The 27074-nt window shown below is 47.1% G+C and overlaps 1 protein-coding gene across 1 annotated transcript; it reads left to right on the forward strand.

Moving 5' to 3' along the window:
* The first annotated feature begins 5682 nt into the window (after window positions 1–5682).
* Window positions 5683–17310, forward strand: jakmip2 (janus kinase and microtubule interacting protein 2). The gene is made up of 22 exons (XM_067256878.1): window positions 5683–5811; window positions 6259–6513; window positions 6690–6932; window positions 7887–8096; window positions 9682–9780; window positions 10025–10171; window positions 10867–11007; window positions 11494–11550; window positions 11681–11803; window positions 11973–12101; window positions 12214–12297; window positions 12966–13028; window positions 13141–13239; window positions 14029–14130; window positions 14262–14315; window positions 14456–14521; window positions 14821–14889; window positions 15013–15090; window positions 15261–15464; window positions 16063–16128; window positions 16620–16696; window positions 17251–17310. The coding sequence occupies exons 1-21, from the start codon at window positions 5683–5685 to the stop codon at window positions 16668–16670; spliced, it is 2469 nt and encodes an 822-aa protein (XP_067112979.1). The 3' UTR covers window positions 16671–16696; window positions 17251–17310.
* The last annotated feature ends 9764 nt before the right edge of the window (window positions 17311–27074 follow it).

Here is a 27074-nt window from a genome sequence, read left to right on the forward strand (position 1 = left end):
CGGTCGAAAGTACCAATGGCCTGCGCATTGAGGACGCACAGCCTACTGTAACCCTCAAAGATGACGCGGAAATTGCTGGGGGTAGCCAAGGCATCTTTCTGCGAGAGCCATTTTAAACGTTCAACGATCAAATGCTTTATTCTAACACCCATCTTCTCGGTTTTGCAACCGATTTTCAGACACATGATGTCCAAGCTCATTTGTTGATAGTCAACATGCCGGAGGTAAAGCTGGTCGCACCGGTCCTATAGAGCGCTCATACAGTAATTGTCCTATTCACTGCATTTTGTTTCCTGACTTACAGCCTCGGTTTATAGTCAACGATAAAGATAGGTCAATTTCAACCTGACATTTATTAGATGTAGTCATAGCCCATGTAGTGTAACATATAGCCCTAACATTGCTTTTTTAGTCTTCACAGGCATCAGAAATATTTTGAGCATTAGAAAAATTTGATGACTGTGTCAATCATCCTTAGGCCAACTGTAGACCTGGAACAAGCTATGTTAGGGCCAAAAAGCTATGTTAGGGCTATCAACAGGGGAAGAAACTTCGATAGATTGGATTCATTTGGAGCCTTTAGTTTCTCAGCATTAGCTTCCGTATGTTTCATTCTCAGTGCAATCAATAAGACAAACAGACAGCTTGAAAGTCTTGGCTATATGAAAAATGCAAATGCGAATTCTAAGTAAAGACTTTAAGTGTCTCAGTCATACTAAAGTGAGCATTTAAATGTCCGATAGAGCAACCAAAACTCATTTATACTTAGCCTGTGTTATTACAGCTATAGTTAGAAACCATAAATATGTCCCTTTAAACTGATATTAGAGCTTTCTTTTGACCTTAGTCTGCTGGATTTAGATTAATATTCTCTTATAAAAGCTGCAATCCAACAGCTACCGCCAGACAACAGAAATAATCACACTAGATGGACGTCATGTCATAGCAGATTTAGTTGGCGGGGGCATAGCTGGCACCAAACTGACCGAACAGCTTGTATAATCAGAATCTTCATTAGAAATGTTTCAGAAAAAGATACATATGTCATAGATATAACCTGGCTGGAGTAATATGGAGCACACAGAAATACTATCTGACATGTCTAGCTGTGGCATTAGGCATGCATTACATTCTCACACCAGAAAAAAATATGTATTGGAGAAAAAGATAATCCTGCTAAAAAATAAAACCAGAAAGTAGATTATGCCGTGTTTGTATGCGGCAGAAATTGTCATAAGTTATACTGTGTGTCATTTTTTGAATCTTGAGGCAATATTTGTATAGTAATGAGGTACTCATCCCAGTGTCTTGCATGTGGTCGGAATACAGAACTCCTCAATCTCCTGTTTCCTTCTGTACTTGTTCTTAACAGGATGTAACTCTACAGTACTGTCACAGTAGTGTAAGAGGCTGGCACAGAAAATCCTTATTTACGGCTGTTGTATATGGCCAACTTAACATCGTCTGGGGAAGGTTGCAGCAACACGCAAATGTGATGTTTCAGTGGAAACCAAACTGGGTCATGGTGCCAGCAGGCCGTGTGGTAGAGGGCTCGTGTGCAGCGCACCATAGCAGTCCATCAGAGATGGTCAGTGGGCTATACCGGCCACTGAGACAAGCCTCTTAGCCAACAATGTCAGTTCCCAAATCCTTGCTGCTCAGTCGCCACAAAGAGACAGAGAGAAGAAGTACACAACAGTGAGTAGTACTCACTCAGTAGCCCCTCCTTCCTGTTGTTCTCCGACCCCTAATTACTGTATGTGCTGGAGGTTTTGAAAACCACGTCACATGCATGGAAGCTGCTCGGTCTTCGAGGACTAAGTTACAGTGGGCCTGCTTGCCATTCAGAAATATCATAAACCAATAAAGCTAATGCCTTCGCTTGCAGTAATGATGGGCTTATAAAATGAAAGAAAAACTTGATTATGCACTGGTGCACATTAACATCAAGTCAGGATGCCCACAAGTCCTTGTTACCGGACACCAGACAGATTCCTCATCCGATTGAGCTTACATGAAAGGAACTAGATGAGACACAGTGAGAGAGACAGACAGAGGGAGAGAGAGAGAGAGAGAGAGAGGGACTTCACCACCACCAGATATGGAATATGTCAATAACGATAGTCAGGTGACTTCTGCTGGGTGGGTGGACACCTAACTGCATTTAGCCCCGCCTCCGTTGTGTCCAGCCCACCCCTCTGCAGCGAGGCTGGTTTCTGAGTTAATACAGCATTAGCGTCGTGTGGGCAGCAGGGTCCAGATGTGTGTCTGCCTCTGTCTGGCTAGTGGCTAACATTAGCTGCCCATGTCTCATGTCACCACGTGCAAGGTTTACAAGTCATGTGTAATTGTGTATGATGTTTCAAGGACGTGGTCTTTTCGAGTAGACCTGATTGCAGTGCTAGCAGAAGGTCAAGAAGGGTAGGCCTAAATCTACTTGTTGAGTACAGGTACAAAATGATAGAAAAATTCCTCCCATTTATGAATTATACTCCTACTCTATGCCAGTTCCTATTTCATATCATAATAGCATCATAAGTTGGGGAACACTGCGGGCAATTTGCACAAATTGGATTCACCTCCAAACAACCTTAGGTAAATAAGTGTGGCAAAACAAAAAGTGTTCTAGCTGAAGAAGTAACTATTGATCAGACTTGCTTAGGCTCCCGGATATATTGACCATTTTATTCTTCCGTGACCAACCAGATCAAAAACAGTGCTTAGGCCTGATAATTACTTAGCTGTTGGTGTTGGTGGTACAACTTTGCACAGTTCAACATAACTATATTTAAGTCACTTGGGTTAGTTTCTTCAAATCAATAGTCACTAATCAGTGCTAGGCACTCAAATGCATGTGGGTAAACTGTACACTGAAAAAAAGGCAAGGATAATGATATAGGCTCGTCGTAGAGCGGGCCACTCAGGGATATTTATGGTTGGCCACGGCTGTGCCTATTAGTGATTCCTGTATGCTGCATGTAGGCTGTGAACATGTCCTTATAGGCATGGTTACTGGATGCACTTTCCTGTTAAACAGAGATTCTAGTACCAAAACGTCCCCCGTTTAAATATTAAGTCTGGGTACTGGATGGGCACTGGATGGACTACCTCTTTAAACCGAGGTGAATGCTCTGGTACCATAACTTCCCTTGTTTAAATATTAAGACCCTGGGGTCTCCGGGGTAGAAACACTGTGTGAGTGGGTAACTTCTATAGCCCCTCTATAGCTCTTACAGTAAATTGCAAGTCAAGCTGAAGTAGCTGTTTAGACCGCCCTGTGAAGACATCAAAAGGCCAGAAGGGAAAACAATATCTCAGAGTCCATGTAGGCTCCTCCCCCTAGCTTTCCTCCCCCTAGCTCTCCTCCTCTCTCCATCCAGCCCCCTTCTTCCACTAGTTCTCCTTCCTCCCCCCAAACCTTCTCCCTCCCTCCAGCTCTCCTTTCTTCCCCCTTCATCCTCCCCCCAGGTCTCCTTCCTCCTCCCAGCCCTCCTGGGACAGCGTCACCATGCTCCAGTGGCAGGGCAGGTGCCCAGGCTTCATACAACTGTTGTTACCCAATCACCTGGATAGCTGCCCAACACAATCACTACTGGCAAACACACCAGAAACAGTACACAATAATCCTCAACGGGTGTTGTTTTACGCGTGTATTATTGTTACTTAAAATTTTACACTGAGTGAACCAGAACTTGTACTCATTGACTTGCTCACAAAAAAAAAGGATAGCTTTTTGTTGTGTAACAGGCTGGAATGTGCAATGGTATTCTGTAAGATAAAGCCAGAAGGACCAAAAAAAGCAAACCAGCCGAACAGTTCTGTATGGATCTAGGTGTCTTCTGGGACTGAAGATAAACTCTTCTCATAGCAATCCCTGGTTGGTGTGCTACTGTGATCTGAGTGTCCTTTGAGTGGATTGGACCATTTCTCCTTCCTTCCCTTTAAGGAGATTTTCTTCGCCAACTCTGCCATACATCATCCCTGCCCACTGCATGGGTTAATTTGGGTTTAGGAAGGGTGTCAAGATGAATTAGGAAGGTTTGTTAGCGTGTGGGGGGCGACTGGTAGGGTGCTAAATAGACAGTCGATAAGGTTATGTATCCTCTCTGGTGTCTGTTTCAAGTTCTCCATGCAAAATGGCTAAGCAGGTCACAAGCTTAAACGACCCTCCTGAGAGCTGCACACACTGAATCTGTCCTTTTCCATTTAACTGAATTTCTCGTTGGCCGTTAATGGAGGGATGCCCTTGAAGAAGCATTGATGTCAGCCACGTGATCTACTCTTTTAATAAGGATCGCATACGAGTAGTCTGAAATGCACTCTCAAAGCCAAATGTAATCATTAGAACAAATGTACAGTATGTATAGTCTAGCCTTAATAAATCCATAGGATAACTGATTTGTTAGACTCAGAGCTACCTTTGTCAAGCCTTGCTGTTTACCACATAATCAAGCTTTGAAGGAGGCAACCTCAGGACCTTGGACAGGGAGACTGAGTAGTCCATAGCTGACTGACCATACTTCAAAGGCCTCTCACTCTCTCTCCCTCTCTCTCTCTCCCTCCCTCCCTCCCTCACTTTCCATCACCCTCTCTCTTTATCGTTCTTCCCCCCTCTCTACTTTCTATGTCTCTGCCTGTCTCCCTCACACACATACCCACTCTGAAGAACAGTGCAATTTAGAGTGCCATCTCTTTAATCATCATGACGTCTCCCGGTCATGAGCATATGGATGGATCGACGCCTCCTTCCCAGTCATAGAACAGCCAGTGCTTTTCAAGCCCACTAACAGTGCGAACTCTTGGAATGTTCCAGTCTGTTTCTGTGCTGTCCTGTGAAGCCGCATCATTACATCCTTAGAGAGACAGGAAGTAGGTTCCTTCTCCAGTTGGCTCCAAGCGTGCAGTAGAATTGCTGCAGCGTACCGGCATGTTGCCGAGCGACGCTGGGCCATTCAGTCACTGGAACCCCTCGGGCACCTTCCCCACACTGCTTTGTCCAAGCCAATCATGTCAAGGCAGTGTGTCACATGTCACAAGTGTCTACTGTGGCGTTCTGCTCAGTAACCCATACATGTGACTTTTGCTGCTGCTGCTACTACGGCAGTTATTTATATTTCCACTGTGTTACTGTAGGAATCCACACTTTTCTTATCCTGTAACTGAGACATTAGCTTTCATTTGCTGAAATGAAATACATACATGTATCGCATAAACGGACAAACCAACGTAAATGTTGGAAGTGTGTATGGTGTATTTGTTTAAAGACATGTTTAATTTGAACAGTAAATGAGAAAGAAATATGCCTTTTTGGTTCTACATTTCAATATTTCACCGAAATAGGACTGTGACAAGCTGTGACTGATAACACCTGTAAAACCATACTTTAACTCCTGGTCTTTCTGCAACTCAGACTCTGAGCTGCCAACCTCTGGCAAGAACAGAAACATGCCTTCACACTCTCAATGGAGACTGACCCCTTTTCCGGGCAGTCACTGACCCTAACCGTGTTCTAAGATACCATGTCTAAAGATGTTTTTCTCTCTCTGTCTCTCCTATCCTCCAGATCTTGTGTTTATTAAGAGAATGAGGAAGAGGAAGAGCTGGAAACCTCGGAAGGGCCTCAGCACATTTCTGTGAAGTCTCAATGAGAGCATCGGAGGAAGGGCAGTAGCATTCAACCCAATGGCTAAGAAAGGGCGAACCAAGGGCGACAAGCCTGAAGCCCTCATCTCTGCCCTGCAGGCAGCAAACGAAGATCTCAGGTCCAAACTAACTGACATTCAAATAGAACTACATCAGGAGAAATGCAAGGTAAGCGCCTGGGGTAAACTGTAGGTCTTTGCTGCAGGGCTCATATGTAACATAAGCAGCCGCAAAACCCTCAGAACTGTGAACAGTCTGTGCATGTGTTGATGAAATCGTTTGAACACCCATCCTCGACTTTTGCGCCGTTCTGTGTGCGTAAAGCTTTACCAATATGTAATGAAGTGAAGCAGGATGTACTTTCACATTTACCTCGTCTGACAGTAACATGAGGACCTATAAACTTCCATTCCCATCCATCCACATTAAAACAGTGCTAACTGGTCACCGTCATCCAATGACTGTGTTCTAGTACTGCCTAAACCGTTTACATTGCCCTCGCTTTACCGTCACGAGGCTGGGGTGGAAAAAACAGCGCAGGGTCAAGTGAAATGGTGACCACCGATGCAGTTGGGTTGTAGCCTTTAACCTGTGTGTGTGTGTGTGTGTCCCCAGGTGAGCAGACTGGAGCGGGAGAAGGTCCAGGAGGCCAAGCGCATCCGGGAGCAGGAGCAGCACCGGCACACGGCCGCGCTGACGGAGCAGCGGGCCAAGTGGCACGAGGAGAAGCAGAAAGACCTGCAGGCGCTGAGGGAGAACCTGGTGAGGCAGCACGAGCAGGAGCTGGCCCGCACCGCCAAGATCAGGGACGCCGAGAACCAGCGTCTGAAGGCGGCCATCAGCGCCATACGGGACGGAAGTGGGGAGAAGGTACGGCGAATGGCTCGCCTGGAGAGGGGTCGGGGGGTCAGGGGTCGAAAGGCCTTTGACAACCTCCCGAGTAGGACCGAACTTAAGAAAAGTCTCTCAGAAAATAAGTTTAGCGCCCACCAAACGGCATCCTAAACCTCTCATCTCCCCCCCTCCTTGTCTGCCCCGTGACCAAGGTGCGCACGGCGCTGACCCTCGAGGCCAAGGAGGACGCACGGCGCTTCTTCGACCAGGAGCGCGTCAAGCTGCTGCAGGAGATCGCCGAGCTCAAGTCCACCAAGAAGCAGACGGACGAGGCGCTCAGCACCATGATCCAGGCCGACAAGATGAAGGCCGGGGACCTGCGCTCCGAGCACCAGCAGCACCAGGAGCAGATCTCCAAGATCAAGTGGGACTCGGAGAGGGACATCCGCAGACTGGTACGCACGCGTCTCACGCTCTACATTTTACATGTTGTCATTTAGCAGACGCTCTTATCCAGAGCGACTTACAGTAAGTACAGGGACATTCCCCCGAGGCAAGTAAGGTGAAGTGCCTGGCAAGGCACTTCACGGCCGGAATGGAACCGGCAACCTTCTGATTGGTGGCCCGATTCCCTAACCGCTCAGCCATCTGACCCCCCCTTTCTAGGCAACCGGCCGGTAGCTCACGAAGGAGTGCTGGTATGCATGTCTGTGTGTTTGCGGGGTCTGTATGTGAGTAACATGCCGACGCTACCCCCTGCCCTGGCGGCAATAATTGGTGAGGATGTTTGAGTGGTTTCTTCACCATGGTACATGTCCCCCTATGGTCTAAACCCACGCCTGTGCATGTGGACGTGTTTGGTTTATATTGACACTGAGGAGCTGTGGGAGGAACACCACAAAATCCCTGTGAATGTTTTACCATGGAAACCAGTGTGTCTGTGTGAGGTGCGAAGAGATTTGAACCGAGATTAACCTCTTCGCTGTACCAGGCATACATGTGTCGAATACTATCGATGCTTATCATGGTGCCATGTTCTTCAGAAAAAGCCATTAGAATGAATCACATGTATGTCTCCATAACAAGGTTGTGATAGCCTGTCTGTTCAACAGAGAAATGATAGCATTGATTCCTCCTTACATTAGCATGGCGCGTGTGACCATCAATGAATTAGTTGTTGAGCTTTATAAAGGGTGTTACATACTCACGACCATACTGATTACATGTCTTCTGTTCTGTCTCACTGACTCCCTCAATGTATTTATCAAAGAGTGTCTAAGCATGCATGTTTGGCTGCCATGCTGGCTTGCTGGCTTGCTGTCAGGCTAGCTGGCTATCTGTCAGACTGGCCGGCTTGCATGACTTTTCTCCATTGTAACATTTTCATTCGGCGCTTCTCCACTCCACAGGTGGATGAGATCAAGTCTAAAGAGCGCACCATCTTCTCCCTGGAGAAGGAGCTGGAGTCGGCCACATGCTTCATGCAGAGGCTGCAACTGCAGAAGGACGCCCTGGACGAGCAGCTCTTCCTGGTGAAGGAGGCCGAGTGTGGCCTGGGAAGCCCCAAGAGGGAGATCCCTGGGCGGGCAGGGGATGGGGCCGAGCACTGTGGCAGCCCGGTAAGGATCCGGAAAAAGTGGTGGAGAGGCAAGGAGGAATAGATCAAGGAAGCAAACAGGGAGGGGTGAAGAAACTGAGAATGGGGGGAGAAATGGAGGGATGGAGATATATTCTAATGTGGGGGGGAAGGATAGACTGACCCTGTACGAGTTTTTGGACATTATTGTTGCTAGATAAAAAAAAAGCTCCTTCACCTCTGACAAGGAATGTGGTGGACATTTTTGCAGTAACTGTGACTGTATCTCCAACCAAATATTGCATAACACCAATGGTAAGTACTTTAACAACGATCTTTGTGATCCGTCTGTCAAAAGGCAGCTCACTAGTCGACGTGCCTCAGGATAGAGTGATACTAGACCCAAGGCAGACACCTTTTATACAGGATAGTTATAACATTTGTCAATTCAATCAGTATATGTCGGTCACAAAGTCCTAACTAAGATCAAGTAATCAATAGTTTGGCTTCATCCTGACTCAGGATAAAGGTCACCCTTATGGTTTCGAAAACTAAGCAGTCTCCATTGTTCCTCACTGCGTTTATATTTATGTTGTCCAATTATGAGGACATCCTGGACTTTCTAATGACCTCACAAATGTGAACAACCTCAATTATAGCTGTGTAATTATTGTTAGTTACTAGAACAACAAGTTAACTATACACTTAAGTTAAGTAAACATTGTCCTTGATGGGAAAACGATTTATATTCTTTCCCTCTGTTATTATGTCACACTAACCTACCTACCTTCCGTTAGAAAATCATTTATCAGTCATAAGAGGAGACAGATACCTGTGTTCTGTACCTCATGGAACACACACTAACATTTTGGTCAAAACTGTTTTATAACAAACTGTCAAGTGAGAACCAACCACATGTGCTATACACATTTATGGTGTTAAACTTTCTTAAATACAGTATTGTAGACTTGTGTCAAGTCTAATATCTGTTATATTTGAAGCCTTGAAGAAAGTTACGTAGGAGAAGATAGTTACTTTATAGTAACTATTATTAGTAACTAGTTAACTTCTCTTCAAATATCCTTTATAAACCTAGTTATAAACACTCCAACTCAGATTTGTATTACTGTAGATTAAAATACGTAGCTTTTAAGTCATTGCATTTATGATAAGATTTGTTTTATTTTGTCTGCCAGCGGTTTTATGAGTGAAAAAATAAGGCTTACCTGATATTCTGACCACCAAGGCAGGCAACACTGTTGATGCTGCTCACTGTCCAAGTCCTGTTTCTCTGTCAACTTTTCAAGGAGGTTTAAATAGTGGGATGCTCTGGGAAAAAAAATCCAATCCACAGTCGTGAGAAATTGTCTGTTAATAATTAAATTAGTTATGGTTTATTCCTCGTGATTTGCATTTCTGAGATAGGGGCCCATGTCCATTTCGATTGTTGGTCAATTCTTTGGGTCTCAGTTTATTTCTTCATTCCACTTTACATGTTACCGACAGTACATTAATCACAGCAGGAATTAAGTTATTTTCGGCTTGACACAACATGTTAGGCAAGGTTGCATTCTGCTCACTTTCATAATGCAGTTTTGCCTGAAACTTAGCTAATGTGATCGTTTCAGGACATGCGAAGGAACCAGAGACGCATGGCTGACCTGAACTCCACCATCCGCAAACTGGAGGACCGCAACTCCCTGCTGGTGGACGAGAGGAACGAGCTCGTAAGACCTGCTCTGAGCTTCCATCTATGGAGACACACACACACACACGCACACACACAGCATTATAGGCTTCTTTTTTTTTTACAGTACAAGCACATAACCTGGGTAACCTTAGCAACAGTAGCTTACATACTAATACCTGCACACAATAATTACTACAGTGAGGTTTACAGAACTTAGTTGTAGTCAACCCAAAACGTGATGCTCCCGCCCTCCCTCCCTCCCTGTGGCCCCCTGCTCATAGCTGAAGCGTGTACGAGAGTCGGAGAAACAATGCAAACCCCTGCTGGAAAAGAACCGGCTCATGAGCAAGAGGAACGATGATCTCACACAGACCCTCCAGCGCCTGGAAGACAAGCTCAAGGTCCTGGCCAAGGAGAACCTGGAGATGGTGAGGAGAACCACAGTCCTCTCCAACAGTAGTCTTCAACCCTGGTCCAAGGGGCCCACTGTCCTGTATGATTAAGATGTTTTCCTGCTGTAACGCACCTGATTCAAATGATGGGTCGTTATCAGGCTTCCGCTGAGCTTGATAACGACTCTTTCATTTGAATCAGGTGTGTTGGAGCAGGGAAACATCTCAAACATGCAGGACAGGGGTTCCCTGAGGACAGGGTTAAGAACCACTGATCTAGAACATGCAGGACAGTAGGCTCTGTGGACCAGAGTTGAAGACCACTCATCTACAACATGGTGGTCTGGTGACCCCATTTGTAGGCCTATCTAATGCCTGAAGGCAAGCTTGTATATAATTGCTTTTGACTCTGGTTCATGAACTCAGTTAGGATGAGTCAGTTATCGTGACAGTTGTGTAGAATCATCTCAGTATAGTATGTCGTGTTATCCCTACTTAGAGTTGCCATGAAGGAGCTGTATGATGACCTGTCAACCATGTTCTTTTATCAGATACATGGGGACCTATATATAACCTTCAACCATGCTGTCTGGTGGCAGTTATCTAATTCTAATACATTTATCATGGAGTCACCATCTACAATGTGCTGTAAGTCTGTAGCATTACAGCAAGGGGTTGCCTTGAAGACACTGACTCTAAGGGCATTCCTGTGTGTGTGTCTGTGTGCCTAGAAGGAGAAAATTGTCTCTCATCCGCCACTGAAGAAACTCAAGTCCCTCAACGACCTGGACCAGGCTCACGACGAACAGGAGATAGAATTCCTCAAGATGCAGGTCCTGGAACAGCAGAATATGATTGACGAACTGACCAGAGTGAGTCAGCTCTTCACGTTTACCGTACCGGTCATCTTTTCTATCAGTCATATTTCATTGCTTGTGTTTAAGCAGAGTATGCATTTGGGGACAATATTAGCAGAAAAGATACATGCGGTATAAAATATACAGATGAAATATAAATTAAAATATTTTAGTTTTGTTTACACCCAACACATGATAGACGTTGTGCCTTCCTTAAAATAGATCTGAATGGATTGAAATTGTAACGGTACATATATATACAGAGATCATTGTTCCAGAGCAGGGCATATCATCCATGCTTTCATGACCATTATTCAATGACACCAATGCTTGATCGGAGCAGAGTTAAACCATCCGATCACCAGAGAGGATCTCCTTGATTAGATCTCTGACAGCTATGGCCTGGTGTTTTTCCCATGATTCGTGTTTAGTGTTTACTAGTAATGAATAGTTCCTTTGTTCTAGTAGTGTGATGAATGTTCATTCAATACTATGTTGCAGGATAGAGAAAAACTCCTACGGAAGAAGAGACATAAACGAAGCTCTCGGCCAATCAAGGTAAAGTATTTTAGAAAAAAATGTTTTTACCGACCAATGAATCCCTGATAAACATGACGTTCTGTCAGTCGTGTGTCCTGCACGGAGATTGACAGCTCACGGTTGTGGTGGTCGGGGGCGTGTTCCACAGAGACACATAGTCGTGGACACATTCTACGGATACGATGAGGAGTCCATGGACTCCGAATCGTCCTCTGTGGCCTCCTTCCGCATGGACCGCACCCCGGCCACGCCTGACGAAGACCTGGACGTTGTGAGTGTCCACACTCCTACTCTAACCCTAACTCCTGCTGTCTGGGGTCCATCTATCTCTCTGGATCCCCCCCCCCCTCGGATTCCATTCGATTGATGGTTCCAGTTCACCAAGCTGCCAATGAGTGTTTGCCTCCCATGACCGAGCCCTTGTGTACCATGTGTTCCAGGGGCTGGCCAATGAGGAGTCGGAGTTGCGTTTCCGCCAGTTGACCAGGGAGTACCAGGCGTTGCAGCGGGCGTACGCCCTGCTTCAGGAGCAGAAGGGAGGGGTGCTGGACGCTGAGATGGAGGCCAAGGTAACCTGGCTCGGAGAGCACGCTATACTTCCTGGATCCTTACAGGGTGCAGCTGTTAGTTTTGCTGCTGGGGTGCTCCACCTAATGCTGGGGATGTGCTGGTGTGTTGCAGGCTCAGGAGCAGCTACATGCAGACGTTCTCAGGTACAAGGCCAAGATCGAGGACCTGGAGAAGGAGCTCACGCTCAGAGGACAGGTATGGATCTGCTTTCCAACTGACACAGTACTCTCCAAACCCTAACCCAACACTCTCTCGATGCCCTCCCAACCCTAACCCAACACTCTCTCAACACTCCCAAAACGAACCCAACATTGTTTCAACGCTAACACAACACTGACCCAACGCGGTTTCAAGACTGACCCAACACTAACCCAACACTGGCCCAACTCTGTCCCAATGTGTGTAAATGGTCCTTTACTAGTATATTTTATGAAGCCTATTGGGCAAAAGCAGACTGTGAAAAGTCATTAGAGCTCCAGAGTCTGGCATCACTGATCAAATGGTGATTAAGCTTGACGAGATGAAACGGCAACAGACCCAGCCGTTGAGTATTTATTGATCCTGTTGCCATGCAACAACAATTATAAATCAGGGTCATCGTCATGACGCCAATGAGCATCGCCTTTTCCAGTAGGAGTACTGTCCGTGACAAACGGTTGCCATGGGAGACTTTGAACATTTCAAATATCAGTTACATGAATGTGCCCCCGGACAGTGCGTTCCTTATTCTGACACGCACCCATACCCACACACACACACACACACACACACACACACACACACACACACACACACACACACACACACACACACACACACACACACACACACACACTTGCTCACACTTGTCTGTTCTCTCTCAGGACTCCAAGTGGGTGGAGGAGAGGCAGCTCTTTCTCCGCAGGAACCAGGAGATTTTGGACAAGGTCTGCTTCCTGTCGACACTCGTAGAATTAGAACCCATAACTGTTGCTTTACTTTGCTCGATTTCTAGGAAACATTCTGCTATATTTCTTATTTCCCTCTGTGTTTGTGCAGATGGAGAAGCTGGATGCTGAGTCTAATCGCGTTCATCAGGAACTCCAAGACTCCAAGGACCAGAATGAGCTGCTGGAGTTCAGGATACTGGAACTGGAGGTGACCCATCACGACTCACAGTAGAGTAGGCCTTTATATCCCCAATAAGGCACAGACAGCAGTTACGGCAATCTAAATACACTTTTCAGTACCTACTTTATATTTAACGATGTGTATTACGCAGTGAAAGACGTCAGTTCTGGCTGACGATTTAGTTTGAGATGTAGTTTATGCATTTTCAACAAGCTGACAAAGCTGACATTAGTCATTCAAACTTAATTTAGAAAAACGTTGTGGGAGTAAAAAGTAGAGATCCATGCAAACTGCCATCTTGGACACACATACACAAACAACAACACACTCACACAAACAACAACACACTCGCATTGTTTTCAGTATCTTCCAAGCACATGTAGGCCACAGGCGTGAAACACATGATAATGGGCCTACAGCACAGGCAGCATAAGTGCTGCCAAAATGCTAATCAGTTGCAGTTCTCTCCCCAGCCAGGCACCAGACTCCAGACACAGGTCTTTGTGCTCCTTTCTGCTGCAGTGCAGATACTGCAGAGTCCACATGGCATAGTGCTGCTGCCTAGTGGTTCGAGACGAGCACAGCAAGGAACCCGACCATCCACAGACTAATGCCTTTCAAGCCAGCAGAACCGCAGACCTGAATGCATACCGTCGAGACACCTTCTGATACGCTGTTCGCGGTTCCCCCTCCGCTCGTCGAGCTCGTCTCGGCGTAGCGGGGGGGGAGGACGTGTTCTACAGAACGACTGTAGAGGGAGACGAGGGAGGAGAGAGAAGGTTCTGATGTGTCCGTTTGTCGTCCCCCCCCCCCCAGGAGCGAGAGCGGCGCTCCCCGCCGTTCAACCACCTGAGGATGCACCCGTTCTCCGAGGGCGTCAGCGCCCTGCAGATCTACTGCATGAAGGAAGGGGTCAAGGTACACCCCCGGCCACATGACCGTCACATGACCAACCGCTGGTTATAGGCCTTTCACACCTCCACATACCCATCACATTAAGTATGATAAATACTCTTCTTATTGTGTGTGTGTGGTTGTTCTGCCCCTAGGATGTGTGTATACCTGACCTGATCAAGCTCCTTGATATTCTGGGTGACAACGGGGTGAGCGTGTTCCCTGACAACCAGCCACCATATTATTAAACATAACACAAATATAAAATGTGCCATCATATCTATTATTAGTATAATTTTTATATATTAAATGTTCTTTTTCTGTTCGCTTCACGCCGTTTCCCATGCAGAACCTTCGCAATGAGGAACAGGTGGCCATTATCCAAGCCAGCACGGTGCTCTCTTTAGCTGAAAAGGTACGTGTGCTCATGGGGAAGTTAACGGCATAAGGTTTCAACGCGGCGCTTGGCAGTTCTTCGGGGCGGCAAAGTGGACACACTCAGCCCTTCTCGGCTCCGTGTCGTTAGATGGGTATCAGCGAGAAGGTGACGTCACTGCTTCTGCTTGTTGATCCCAGAGTGTTTTCCGGAAGGGGAACACGCAACGAGTAGAGAATCTTGACGCAGCATGAGTCATACATGTAGCTAGTGGTCTGGCAGTGGCACGGGTGGCTTGTCATGACTGGGGCCTTTCGGTGGTGTGTGTCTCCCCCTAGTGGATCCAGCAGATTGAGGGCACCGAAGCGTCGCTGCACCAGAAGATGATGGACCTGGAGATGGAGATGGTGAGAGCTTCTCTCCATCCACATCACACTTATATACTTCATAGGAACAACGTGACACAGATAATTGGTTTAATCACCATAACCCTTTGCCTGTGTGTGTGCGTGTGTGTGTCGGTTCCCCAGGAGATGTTCTGCAAGCAGAAAGGCTATCTGGAGGAGGAGCTGGACTACAGGAAGCAGGCTTTGGACCAAGCCTACCTGGTGAGCCTTCCCCAAGGGGTCACCACCCTGACCTCCACCTGCCACCACAGACAGCACAGCAGCACTCTGTTATACCAATCCTCAATTCCGAGGACAGAATTCAGCCTTTTCAGCCGCCATCCCTCACTTCCTGTTCCTCCCCCTCTGCCCCCTCCCCCTCTGCCCCGCAGCAAATCCAGGAGCTGGAGGCCACGCTGTACAACGCCCTGCAGCAGGACAAGGTGATCGCGTACGGCGAGCCGCTGGACGAGCGGCAGAAGGACGAGCTGCGCACGGCCGTGGAGAAGCTGCGCCGGCAGATGCTGAGGAAGAGCCGCGAGTACGACTGCCAGATCCTCCAGGAGAGGATGGAGCTGCTGCACCAGGCGCACCAGGTAACCCTGGCCCCTGGCCCCAGGCCCCAGGCCCCTGGCCCAGCCAGACACCACCTCCCCCTGGCCCCTTCCACTCCTCACCTCCCCCTCGGATGTCGGGTTTCCCGAAGCACCGACATGCAGTTCCAGTCTTATCCAACAGAGGGCAGGGATTTCCGTTATTGTTCCGAGAAGGACTCGAGAGCAGATTTGTGCGCCAGACTCCCACACAGATGGCGATCACGCCACTCTGCCTCCCTCCGTACAGGAAGCTTTCATCATCACCTGCCAGCCCTTCACATGCAGCCTCATCTAGTCTTACTTCATGCAGCTCAGAGAGTACTGGCAAGATCCCAGATGTACCAAACCAGTGGATTGTAGTATAACTCAACCTCGCCCTCTTCAGAGAGTTGCAGTACCTTTTCAGAGATGTTGCATGGTGGTGATGTCATGTTTGCTGCAGACTACTGATTGGCAAGCCTCTCTCAGCATAGGTTTACGAAACATATGTGTATGAGCTCACAGTCAGACGGCATGTGAAAAGGGGATGGAAATATTGAAGCCTGTGCTCACCAAAGAGCACCCCCCATATTCTAACTTGACTTGACTAACTTCTCAGAGAATCCGAGACCTGGAGGACAAGACGGACATCCAGAGGAGACAGATAAAGGATCTGGAAGAGAAGGTAAAATGGCCGCCGGGTCTTCCTGCAGGGTGTCGTTGTGCTCCCCCTTCCTGTGGCTCTGGCCTGTCCTGCCGTGACACCGGTTTAAACCCTGAGGACTTAAAAGAGAGCTAAAAGACGGCGTGTGCGCTGATGTGCCCCTCAGCCTGTCGTCTCTGTCCCCCCCGGTCACACATCACTGAGCTCTCCTCCCTCCCCCCTCCTCCTCCTTGTCACTCCACTTCACAGAACAGCAGATGAAGCCCAGACGATGATGAGGCATTAGCCAGTCTCTCCTCCACTCCCCTGCCCCGTGTGACTCGTTAGCTCAGCACTTTTCGCCGTTGGGTTTTGGAACCTAGTAAAGTACAGATGCTCTCCTGCTCCCAGCCCCCCATGCTAGAATGTTCCTGTGCTCCTGTCTGTTCTCTTAACACACACACACACGCGTGCGTTGTTCTCACTCTCTCTCTTTATCTCTCCTTTCTCCCCCCCCCCTCCCTCCTTTCCAGTTTTTGTTTCTATTCTTGTTCTTTTCTCTTGCCTTCATCCTCTGGCCTTGATGTCTGTGGCGTTTACTGCGGCCGAGGTGAGTGTGTGTGTGTGTGTGTCGGGGGGGGCGGGGGGCTGGTGGTACAAACGCACCCCGCTCTCCTCTTTTCCTTTACTCTGTTGTTTTCCGTGTTGTTCTCCCCATCGCCCGGCGACCGTAACGACCCGGCAGCGCTCGCAGCAGTGATGTCATCCCTGTCGTTTAGCCAGTGTGGCGTTCCAAGGGTGGGATTCGGAAATGTTCTTCATTTGGGGAATCCTAGAACATAGTGTAACCAAATGCATTCCCCTAATCCCTAACTCCCCACTAGCCAGTGTTCATCTGGGACCATCCCGTCTAGTTCTTGTTTTTTCAATCACGGCATCTTTTAATCTTTGTCCTTTTGCCCAGAGTGGGCTTTGAGTAGTTAAACCATGTCACGACGTGTTACTTATAAGCTTTGTTTTGTCAGCTGACTGTGACTTTGTCTGTGAGCTCGTAGCTCTCCCTGTGGGACATGACAAGAATGTGAACATATCCCTGTTCTTCTGCTCTCTCCATTCTGAGACGCTCTCTCTCTCTTTATCTCTCTCTATCTCTGTTTTTTGCAGATCATGTGGCAGCTTGGAGATTGTGTTTGTGACTGCACCGGTTTTTCTTTCATGGCCGAGCGAGTCGTATTCGTGGCTCGTGTTGTAAAAGTGAGTGAAGGTAGACGTTTTTGGTTTTGTTCGTTTTTTTGGAGACGGGACGCAAGGCGAACGCTCAGACGGGTTATTTTTGGGGGTCTGCTCTCCGAGGACACGCTGTTTATGCTGCACTGGACTCACTGGCCTTTGGAACGTGGACCTTCTCAACTCTGTGGGGGGGGAACTGGAACCCTGCGCTGATCCTGAACACACACACACACTCACACTCTCACTCGCTCACATATTCGCATGCACACAGAGATTGGATACAGATAGGTGCAGACACAAAGATGCATACACGGATTGTAAGACCACTCGCGGACATCGAGGAAACCAAAGTCTGGGAAATCTTATCTCTGCCATGCAGGGTAGTGCGACGCCCCTCTTCACTACAGCCAGACCACTTACTGTAGACCTCACCATACCATACCAGACCAGACTGCATCCGTCTTCTGCTCTTTTCGTCTCCAGTCCTCTCTCCGTCTCTCTTCTTGAGCTGGCATGGATGCATATCTATGTGAGCAGAGTGGAGAGCTGATTGAGGACCTGCGTGACGATGACTGAGTGCTCTTCTGGTCAGCAGGCCCCTCCTCTGGTCTCTGGTCTCAGGTCAGCTGATGTGGACCCCCCCCCTCCTCAGACCCCGAGTAGACTGGACTACGGAGAGGGACATGGGACAATCTGGACGGCATGTCCCTAGAAGCAGGCCAAGTTCAGGGCAAAATGGAGGGACTGTGGGAGAGGAGGGAGGGGGAGACAGAAAGCGAGAGAAGACAGAGAGAAGATCCACAATGTGTTCACCCCCCCCCCCATGTGTTCTTCTCAGCAGACGACCCCTCGTGCTGAAACCCACACTTTATTTTTCCAAAATCAACACAAAAAAAAACTGGACTCGGCAGTGATTTCTTTATTTTTTAACAGTCCAAGCAAATCGACATGTACTGTACCAAAATGTCCACAGGCATACAAAAACATCCTTATTGATTGCTGTGTAATATATACATTTGTTGATATGTACATGTGTCTTGATAATTTCCTGTAGACTCGTACCTTCTTTCTGTGAATATTTACGGTACATTCCCCTTTGCAGCTTGAACAGTAGAATTACTTGGCAGTTGACAAACGACCCAAAAGTATAAATTGATATGTTTATTGTGGTGACAGCTGCGAAAGATTTCCCGAAATTGTACTAAACTTTAAAAATGATCTGGTTACGAATATTCTCCTACACTTCTTACAGTTTTTTCACATGCCCTCTCTTTTCTGCTTTATACCAGCAGGGGTTGCTTGGCTTCTACTGAATGACATTTAACACTCTTTTAAAGTCATCTATCTTCTCTGAATTTGTACATATGTCCCTGATCTCTCTTTCCCCACCAAACTCTGACTTCAGGAAGTGGCGTGGAGGCAGTTTGAATTCAAAATGTTTTATTCACTAACTCACTGCTCAAAGGGGTGTCCGTGTTAAGTTTGTAAACGGAACTGCTTTCACCGAAAACAATCGCTTTCCTTTAACTGAAGGAATGTCCCTGTAGTATTTAGTCAAGTTAATACTACATTGTCAGGAGCAGCTGTGATGTATGGTATAATGGAATCGTAATAGATGCCTGCTGACAAACCCCAACCTAAACACACACACACAGTATGTCAATCAGCTGAAATAGGAGAAAGTCAAGTGGCCGTAAGAGTAAACCCGTTCTGGGTCTCTTCTTTCTGCCGGGGCAGTGTGCTGCAATATTAACCAGCTGCAGTGAGACCTCCTCCCAGCCATGTTCACCTGAGCTCCCTGGTCCTCCACAGCACCTGTTCAAGGCTCTGGAACACCACGGCCTCCTCTTTCATCACTGAACATGGGTCTGCTTCAGTTACCTTACCCAGGGGAGGGAGTGACACTATTTTCGAGCAAACTCAGCTAACTAGCGATTGCCTTAAATGCGCTTACAGTAACCCCCCTCCTCCTCCTCCTCCCCCCCCCCCCCCCATCAATTCGTATGTTCTTTTCTAAGGGATGTATTAATTTTGTCAGCTACTATGATCATGTAATGTAATGTACATTTTCTCTGTTCACTGAAGACATTGTTTTGTAAATCTTTGCCCCTCTGTCTTCCAACGAGACTTTACCCCCCCCACCCCCTACTTTCAAGTATATTATCAAACGGACAAAAATGAATAAAGAAATAAAAGTTCATGGCCTTCGATTCCGGACCATCCCTTTGTTTTCTGTGCACCTTCGAAGTGCTGATCTCGCTCGTTTCATGATGATTGGGTTTTCTCTGTGGGGCTGAACGCTGACGTCACCCAGAACAGCTACCCTCCAGTTCACAATTAATGGAATCATCCATCGATATCGGAAAGGGAAATGGATTTTAGTCTCGGTAGGTAATGGTTATGACTGCATGCTCTGCATGTCCTTCACTTAGCCATGGTCTGACAACCGTGTCCATAGAACTTTGTACTTAGCCATTGTACACTGACATCAGTCCAGAACTCATGATCATGTATTAATGTACAAATTATTCCAGGTGTGTTTTGCAAACTCATTTCTACTGACTTTTTACATTGGTAATCAGGTTCTGGAAAAGAATAATCAAGCAACAAGTCACTGGGGTGCCCAATTTCACACACACGCACACGCACACACACACACACACACACACACACACACACACAGACACCGTTTCTGGTGGAACATCCTCTACTGTCATAACCTCCACAAACAGAAGTAAAAGTCCCTGTTCTCTCTCTGATTTCAAAAGCAGATGCATCTGTTTCAGGGTTGTGGTGCTTGGCGTGGGCAGCTTGGCCAGCTCTCTGCAGCAGTCAGTCCAGGTCGGGAGTCTGTCCTCTCACTCAGTCTCTCTGGCCTGGCTGCGCACGAGTAGAATGGAGGCTTTGAGAGCAGTGTGTCACAGCGCGGCCAGAAAACCTCAGCCATGAGTAGAGTTATAGTTCTCTATCCAGCCACCTTTCAGCATGCTGTTTCAATGACATACTGCAGAGGTCATTCTGTGTGGGACAGAATTGGTACAGTCTCCAAGACAAAGTACAAAACAGAAAAATGATTTCAGACATTCTGCCAGAATCCCCCCCTGATGTATTCCTTGTTTATTCATGGAAATAGCAGGCTATATTTCCCCACTCAGCATAAAAGGCCCCTCTGCTGCCCTGGTCCATTAGACCGCTCATCCTAACCTGCTGTTGTGCTCTCCTGAACCTGCTACATGATGTCATGTACAGTGCACAAGTCACTTTCTGTTGTGTTAAAGATGTCTTCACAGGGTGTATGCACCTTATGGTCTACCAGACCAGTAATTGATTTGATAATCCGTCTCCACGGGAGCCAGACAAAGGACTTCCAGTTCGACCAGGCCACTTCCTTCTGGACTCTCATGTCATTAAAGCCACTCTAACTGCATTTCTTGGCCAGCCCTCCCCAGGATGCAGCTGTCCTGCTCTACGGCTCCTCACAAACAGCCTCAGCATTTATCCATTGTTCTCCGCCCAGGCTGATGATATGTCAGTGCACCCGTCAATCATCCCCCAGCACCATCACCACAGCCAATCGACTGAGCTGAGGGCGGAGCTGGAGTTCGGAACGAGTGGGGGATATGATGGACAGGCCCTCCTTCGTATACCGTATGCGATCTTGTGTTGAATGCCGTTGACAATATCAGCAAACCGTTGCCATTCAAATGGGTGTACTATGCTCTTTGGATGTGGTGGATATCAGATCCATAAGACAGACTAACCCACCAAATTATTCATGCGCTTGATATGGCTTGAGGGGATTGGGTGGGACCTATGTCTTATCTGGCAGCCCTGAATCACGCCTGACTGAATGTGGTGCACTTAGGTAAGCTGTAACCTGAGACCTCGAGTCTTCATTCCATAGCCCCCACATCTATCCATTTTTAATAGTCTGATGGCCGACAATCTCCATGTGTGCTCTAGGCTTGGCCGGTGTTGCTTCCTGTTGTGGGTTAAAAGGCTCATTAAGTGTGAAGCTTTCTGTGCTATTGCCATGGCCTTGAAGTGCCAACTCCTTGCAGGTTTGTTTAAAATCAGCTGCTCAACCTGCCATGTATTTTCCTGAACGCATTCAAAGGGCACATATGAGAAGATTAGAAAACAAATGATTAGTTAACACTGGATTTGCCAAGACTGTGTTAATATATAGACTATTCAGCAGTTCAGGCAAATTCACTAGAAATCATAGAAGAATGCTGGCCAATGACTTCAGCTAATTAGGTTGAGCTCCATCTGAGTGAGTTAGAGAGTGTGATGTTGGCTGCTGCCTGTTCCTGCAGCAGCATCCTGTTTCTTCCACATACGGTATCTTGTAGAATAATATAAGTCAGCTAACTCTTATTGTAGGTCTTGTGATGGCAGCTTTTTGGCTAACCCTATGATAAAGCTTCGCAGGAAGGCTCTTTGATCTCGCTTTTTGGAAGCATGGGGCCCTCTCCCTCACATTAAAGACAGCCATACGCTCGCTCACTCACACAGTTTTGCACACATACACACACACACATAAGAACACACTTTTAAATATGTTAGGAGGTGTTCATTTTTTCATTGGCTACATTTTGGACGGTCTTTCTGTTGGTTCCCGCTGACCAGCAGTCTGTCACTTTGGGTTAAACCTGCATTCCCGCTGACTGGACCGCTTGTCTAAATTCTGCTAAGTAATCGTTTGAAAGTGATTGCTGTCTCTTGCAAGTTTCCTGTTAAAGAAACTCTGTTTTTACAAGAACAGGCAATCAGGCATGTCACCCGCGTTTCCGGTCCCTTATTCCCGCTATCGTACCAGGACGCATCAGGTGTGCCAACATCGACCATCATGTGGTGCTGAAAGGACAGCGCCTCGAAAAGGCGTGGCGCAGGAGACTTGTAATGACAGCAGATGGCAATACTGTAGCACAAACTGCTTTGCTAACAAATTCAAAAAATCAATTTTCAGTTGGGTAAAGTATATATAGGCCTACATATAACAATATAAAACAATAATTTATTATATGGTCGTGCATACGTCTGATAAGGCAGCATTTACATAAAAATTCTTTACAACTTTACCATGTAAGCTAGCTACCAATTTTAGTCTACTCATTATTGCATGGATAAAAATGAAGGAAACGCTGGAACGGTAAAAAAAATCTATCGCTGGTGAGATCACTTTGTTGTCATGAGACTGGGCAGCACTGCCACCCCTGGTTAGGAAACTCAACTCCTGCTGCGTCTCTCTTGAGTTTCCAGCAGAGCGGGGACAGTTATAAACGACTACTTGCCTACTTTCGACCTCTTTCCCCACGTCAACAGCCGTGCACCACTATGGCAGAACGCAAGTGGAATACGGAGAAGGAAGATGACTTGCCGGTTTATCTTGCACGTCCGGGAACAGCTGACCAGGTGCCCCGACAAAAATACGGGGGGTTGTTCTGCAACGTTGAAGGAGCTTACGAAAGTAAAACCATAGATTTTGATGCTCTAAGCGTCGGTCAGCGGGGCTCGCGAACCCCAAGAACTACTAAACGGGAGGCAACAAATGAGGCAAGGAGTCCTACAAGTGACAAGAGCTCTCCCTGCGAAGAAAGTGTCACGCGACAGGAGACCAAGCACTCAGGCGTTGAAATACGAACAACTGGTGGCAAAGAAGTTCTACAGAACCTAGGTGATGAAAAGGTAAGCATTACTGTCCCTGTCATGACAATGATACATTATCAGTGCTGTTATAACTACATCTTTAAGCGATGGTTTCAATTTGCACATCACAAAATGTCCAGTATGTATGTTTTCCTATTCAGATGTACTGTACTGTGAATTTTAAGGATTGTTGCGCCTCACATGAAAGGGCTTCTGTACAGAAGCATGTGCACATTCAAGGGGTTGAATTTAGCCTCCTGCATCCGGACACTAATGCATTATTTAAGACAGAGTTCGTCCTGTGTCCTTCTGTCACCCAGACTTCATATGAAACTTGTCATTGTAGGAAAGACAAAGAATTTCAACATCCGAGCAACTAGTTGACAACACATCCTGTATATCCAACAGTAAATCATTGGTGTAGCCTACATGTCCTTCCTCCTTCTGTACTTAATGAGGAAGATACCTGCCCTCCATATTGGAAACAGAATGCTCCAAGACAGAAGCCCAAAGGCAGGTTGAATAAACGTGTTGGAGTCTGATTCATTTGGAACCCTGGCTCATTGGTCATTTGTAAATCACAAGCCTTTCATCGTGTTGCCACGGAATTAGCTTCAATTGGTCATGTGGAAAAGTTGTGGTCGGAAAAAACAGAGAGCCAAACCTAGGCCTGCAGCCAGAGAAGCACTGATGATGTTAACACAAGACCTGCTCAGTCCCATAATTTAGACCCGAGGTCTCCAATAAAAACGTTTTCATGAAGCAGAACTGTGTAGAATTAGTATCATAGTATTGTGGTGTCGCGTGAAAGACTCATATCTCATATATCTCACATTATATTCTTGTTCAACAACTCAAAGCTACATTTATATTGAAATCCTGCTTTTAAACTGAAACACAGCTTCACCGGTTCTGCCCTAGATTATTCCAGTGGTTCAGTACCAGCTGTGTGTATCTAGCATCAAGCTCTGTCACAGGACACCTTGGGCACCTCAAACTACAGGCTGTCCTTTGTTCCAGAGAGGTTACTTGTAGAAAGAGAGAGAGAGAGAACTATACCCATCAGATGACAGAAGTCATGAATCCAGCCTTTGTCTTTAAGTGTAGCCATCGTATCACCATGACCTAACGTGGTGGGATTTTACCTGCAGACAGTGGTGCTCCATGACTTTTCACAGACCCCTGACCCCGACTGGATTTGTGGCCACATAAAAGCCTTGCGGTGGTCTGACACGTTGCGTTGTAATCTATCGAACGTTTCATCTCGCAGTGGCCTCGTTTGAGCTTCCGCGCAACACAAAGTGATGAATCACTGTGACCTGTCCTGCCTTGGTCTGCTGGCTCAGAGTGGAGGACAGCCATTAGACAGATTAATACTGACTATTCATACAGTATTGGAGCTGTTCTATTCTTATCTCGCACACACACACACACACACACACACACACACACACACACACACACACACACACACACACACACACACACACACACACACACACAGCGGTCAATAAGTTCAAAACAACCAAACCACATCAAGCCGAACACTGGTAACCAGATGGTAGGACACCAAAGAGGAAGAAAAAAAAGGAAAGAAGAGATAAAAACGTTCTTTTCCTAGTGAAGATGACACATGTACCCCCACCAAGAGCGTCCGTACCCCACGTCAACCAATGAGCTCGTTCACAGCAAGGATCCCTTTCGGTGTCGGTTAAGATGAACATCTCCCACGCAACATCTCCGCTGGCAGCGCAGCGACAGACCCGAGGTGTCACGACATCATCATTAACTGGTCACCGTGTGGCCAGACAGGGAACTGCGTCCGCAGCTGCCCAAGGCGGGGGAAGGATGCTGAGTCAGTTGAGCGTGTAGTCGTGTTCGTGTTGTTCCTATCAAGAGGTGTGGGGACATCAGAGGGACAACAAAGACCCTGCCAGACAGTGCTGGCTCCTCGCATTCTAACCAAGCGCTTCAGCCACTTTCTCCCTTTGGTCTCCGAAGCACATTCGGAAAAGATGTGCTGGAGCAGTTGTTCATTTAGTGTCGAAGGCTTTTTTTCGCGCCCAGACCTTCTGTTGTGGGAATGTAGGGTGCTGAACAGTTGCGGTACACAGTACACGTAGAGTATGTGAGGACACAGGAAACTTGGGGGAGAATACGTGTCGAGTTGCTTCGATGATTCTCCTACTTCTATTTACAGTACAGGCCCCTCCCACAGTGTGTCTGTGCCTAAGATCCACAGGAGGGGGGGGGGGGTCAAGGCTGCGGGGGTGGGGGGGTGTAGGGGTGGGGGTGTTCCATCTTTGTCCTCTCCCCTCTTCCGGGTGATGTCACAGCCCAGCTGCCGCTCTTACCACACACACCCTCCCTGGAATTTCTGTCAGGCTGTGTGTGTGTGTGTGTGTGAGTGTGCGTGTGTGTGTGTGTGTGAGAGAGAGTGGGTTAGTGAACTCTTTGATCTACTGAGTAGGGGGTGTCTGTCAGAGCCCACTTGTATGTCTCGCCAATACAGTACACACACCCAGATTCGTCACATCTTTGCTCAGACATGACATAATGATTCATACTTTCGAAAATTACACACTGGACAAACACTATTCTACATTTGAAGGCAAAAGAATAACAGTTTCATGTATTTCTGTGAGTCTCAGTGTTTCTCATTGTAGTCCAGTCTTCGTTATGACTATCCAGTTAACTGTGTGAAGAGTAAATTCACTCCGCAGGGCTGCAGAACGTTGAGGCAACACCCCCAGCAGATCATATCCATGACCGGACCTGTCAACAGAGTGCTGGGAGACAGAGAGAGGCATGACTCAGCTACACACTTCCTGTTTTCATCCGATACCTCTATCGCATAAACTCTTCCGAAATCATCGGTGAAGCTTTAGAGCTTTGATTAAGTTATATTGCGAGACAGTTCTTTAAGACGCATCTTTGTCTACGCACACTCAAACACTCTCACTGCTGTTTTATAATCAAAGAGCTCTTTATGGGTGCATTAGTAGGGGGGTTGGGGGTTGAGCTGATGGGATGAGTGGAGTACTGAGGGAGGGGGGTTACTACAGGACCCAGACAATAGAGACACATGGCAGGGTGGAGACTGCCTGTGTGGTGTGTGTGTGTGTGTGTGTGTGTGTGTGTGTCAGGGGTGTGGACAGACTGTAGGGTGGGAGAGGGAGAAGGGGGGGCTGGGGGCTTGGCGGGTGGACAGCTGTTACTCACCCCTAAGCCCCTCCTCTCTGTTCTTAAAAACAATGTACAAGCCAGTCTAGTCAATAATTGCCTAGATTATAGAACTAGATTAGCACTCTCACTCACACACAGCATCCCAATATTCAGTCTCTTGTAAGGTTCTGCCAAAGAAAGTCTATACTAGTATTGATCTGTATTTTAAGGTAAAAAAATGTGCCTTATGTAACAACTTCAGTGGTTCTCAGGGGAATCTCTGTTTTAAGCAGATTTTATTGCTTCAAATCCTAAATCAGTCTTGACATTGTTGTCGAGGCACTCGATTTACAATTAATAAACGGGATGTTCGGAAGTTTACAGTTGATGCAGAGGCATCATTTCTTAGTACGGCTATTCCAGCCATGTCCACGCGCCCACGCCCATCTCATCTCTGGAGGGAATACAGTAGAAATGTCGCTTGCACCAACCTCCTCCTCTCATTGGCTACCTTGGGCCGCACCTGCTGGTCTGATCAGTCCATCGGTGTATTAACTCTTGCGGTGATGCTCAGACAAAAGAATACTTGGGCCTGAAAAGAGCAAGGATCATGCTAATATAGCTACTTAAATATGAAGACGCAATGACAGCCCACACTGCATTGCAATCAAATATTTCCCGGATACATTCTTTTCCTTATAAGTTTATTAGGGTCAGTCGTTAAGTAGTGCTCCACAAACATTCAACAGTGTACCCCACTGTACTGTGGTCTCCAGCAGGATACCCGAGTCCTGCTGCACCAGATAGTGAGCGTCCTCTTGTGGAAGGACTTGTACACTGCATTCGGTGATATTTGAGGGAGGAGTCCGAAGGATAAGCGGCTTGACTGAGCGTAGACGCTCCAGCTCAATGCGAAGCACTTTACCATTGCGCTGCACAGA

Source organism: Osmerus mordax, chromosome 19 (genome assembly GCF_038355195.1).
Source record: "Osmerus mordax isolate fOsmMor3 chromosome 19, fOsmMor3.pri, whole genome shotgun sequence".
Classification (NCBI taxonomy): Eukaryota; Metazoa; Chordata; class Actinopteri; order Osmeriformes; family Osmeridae; genus Osmerus; species Osmerus mordax.

Bases quoted from the DNA above. Each gene is read 5' to 3' on its own strand.
- jakmip2 (XM_067256878.1), top strand. From the start codon at position 5,683: ATGGCTAAGAAAGGGCGAACCAAGGGCGACAAGCCTGAAGCCCTCATC. The intron at 10,172-10,866 runs GTGAGGAGAACC...CTGTGTGCCTAG, and splicing joins CCAAGGAGAACCTGGAGATG to AAGGAGAAAATTGTCTCTCA. The intron at 11,551-11,680 runs GTAAAGTATTTT...CGTGTTCCACAG, and splicing joins GAAGCTCTCGGCCAATCAAG to AGACACATAGTCGTGGACAC.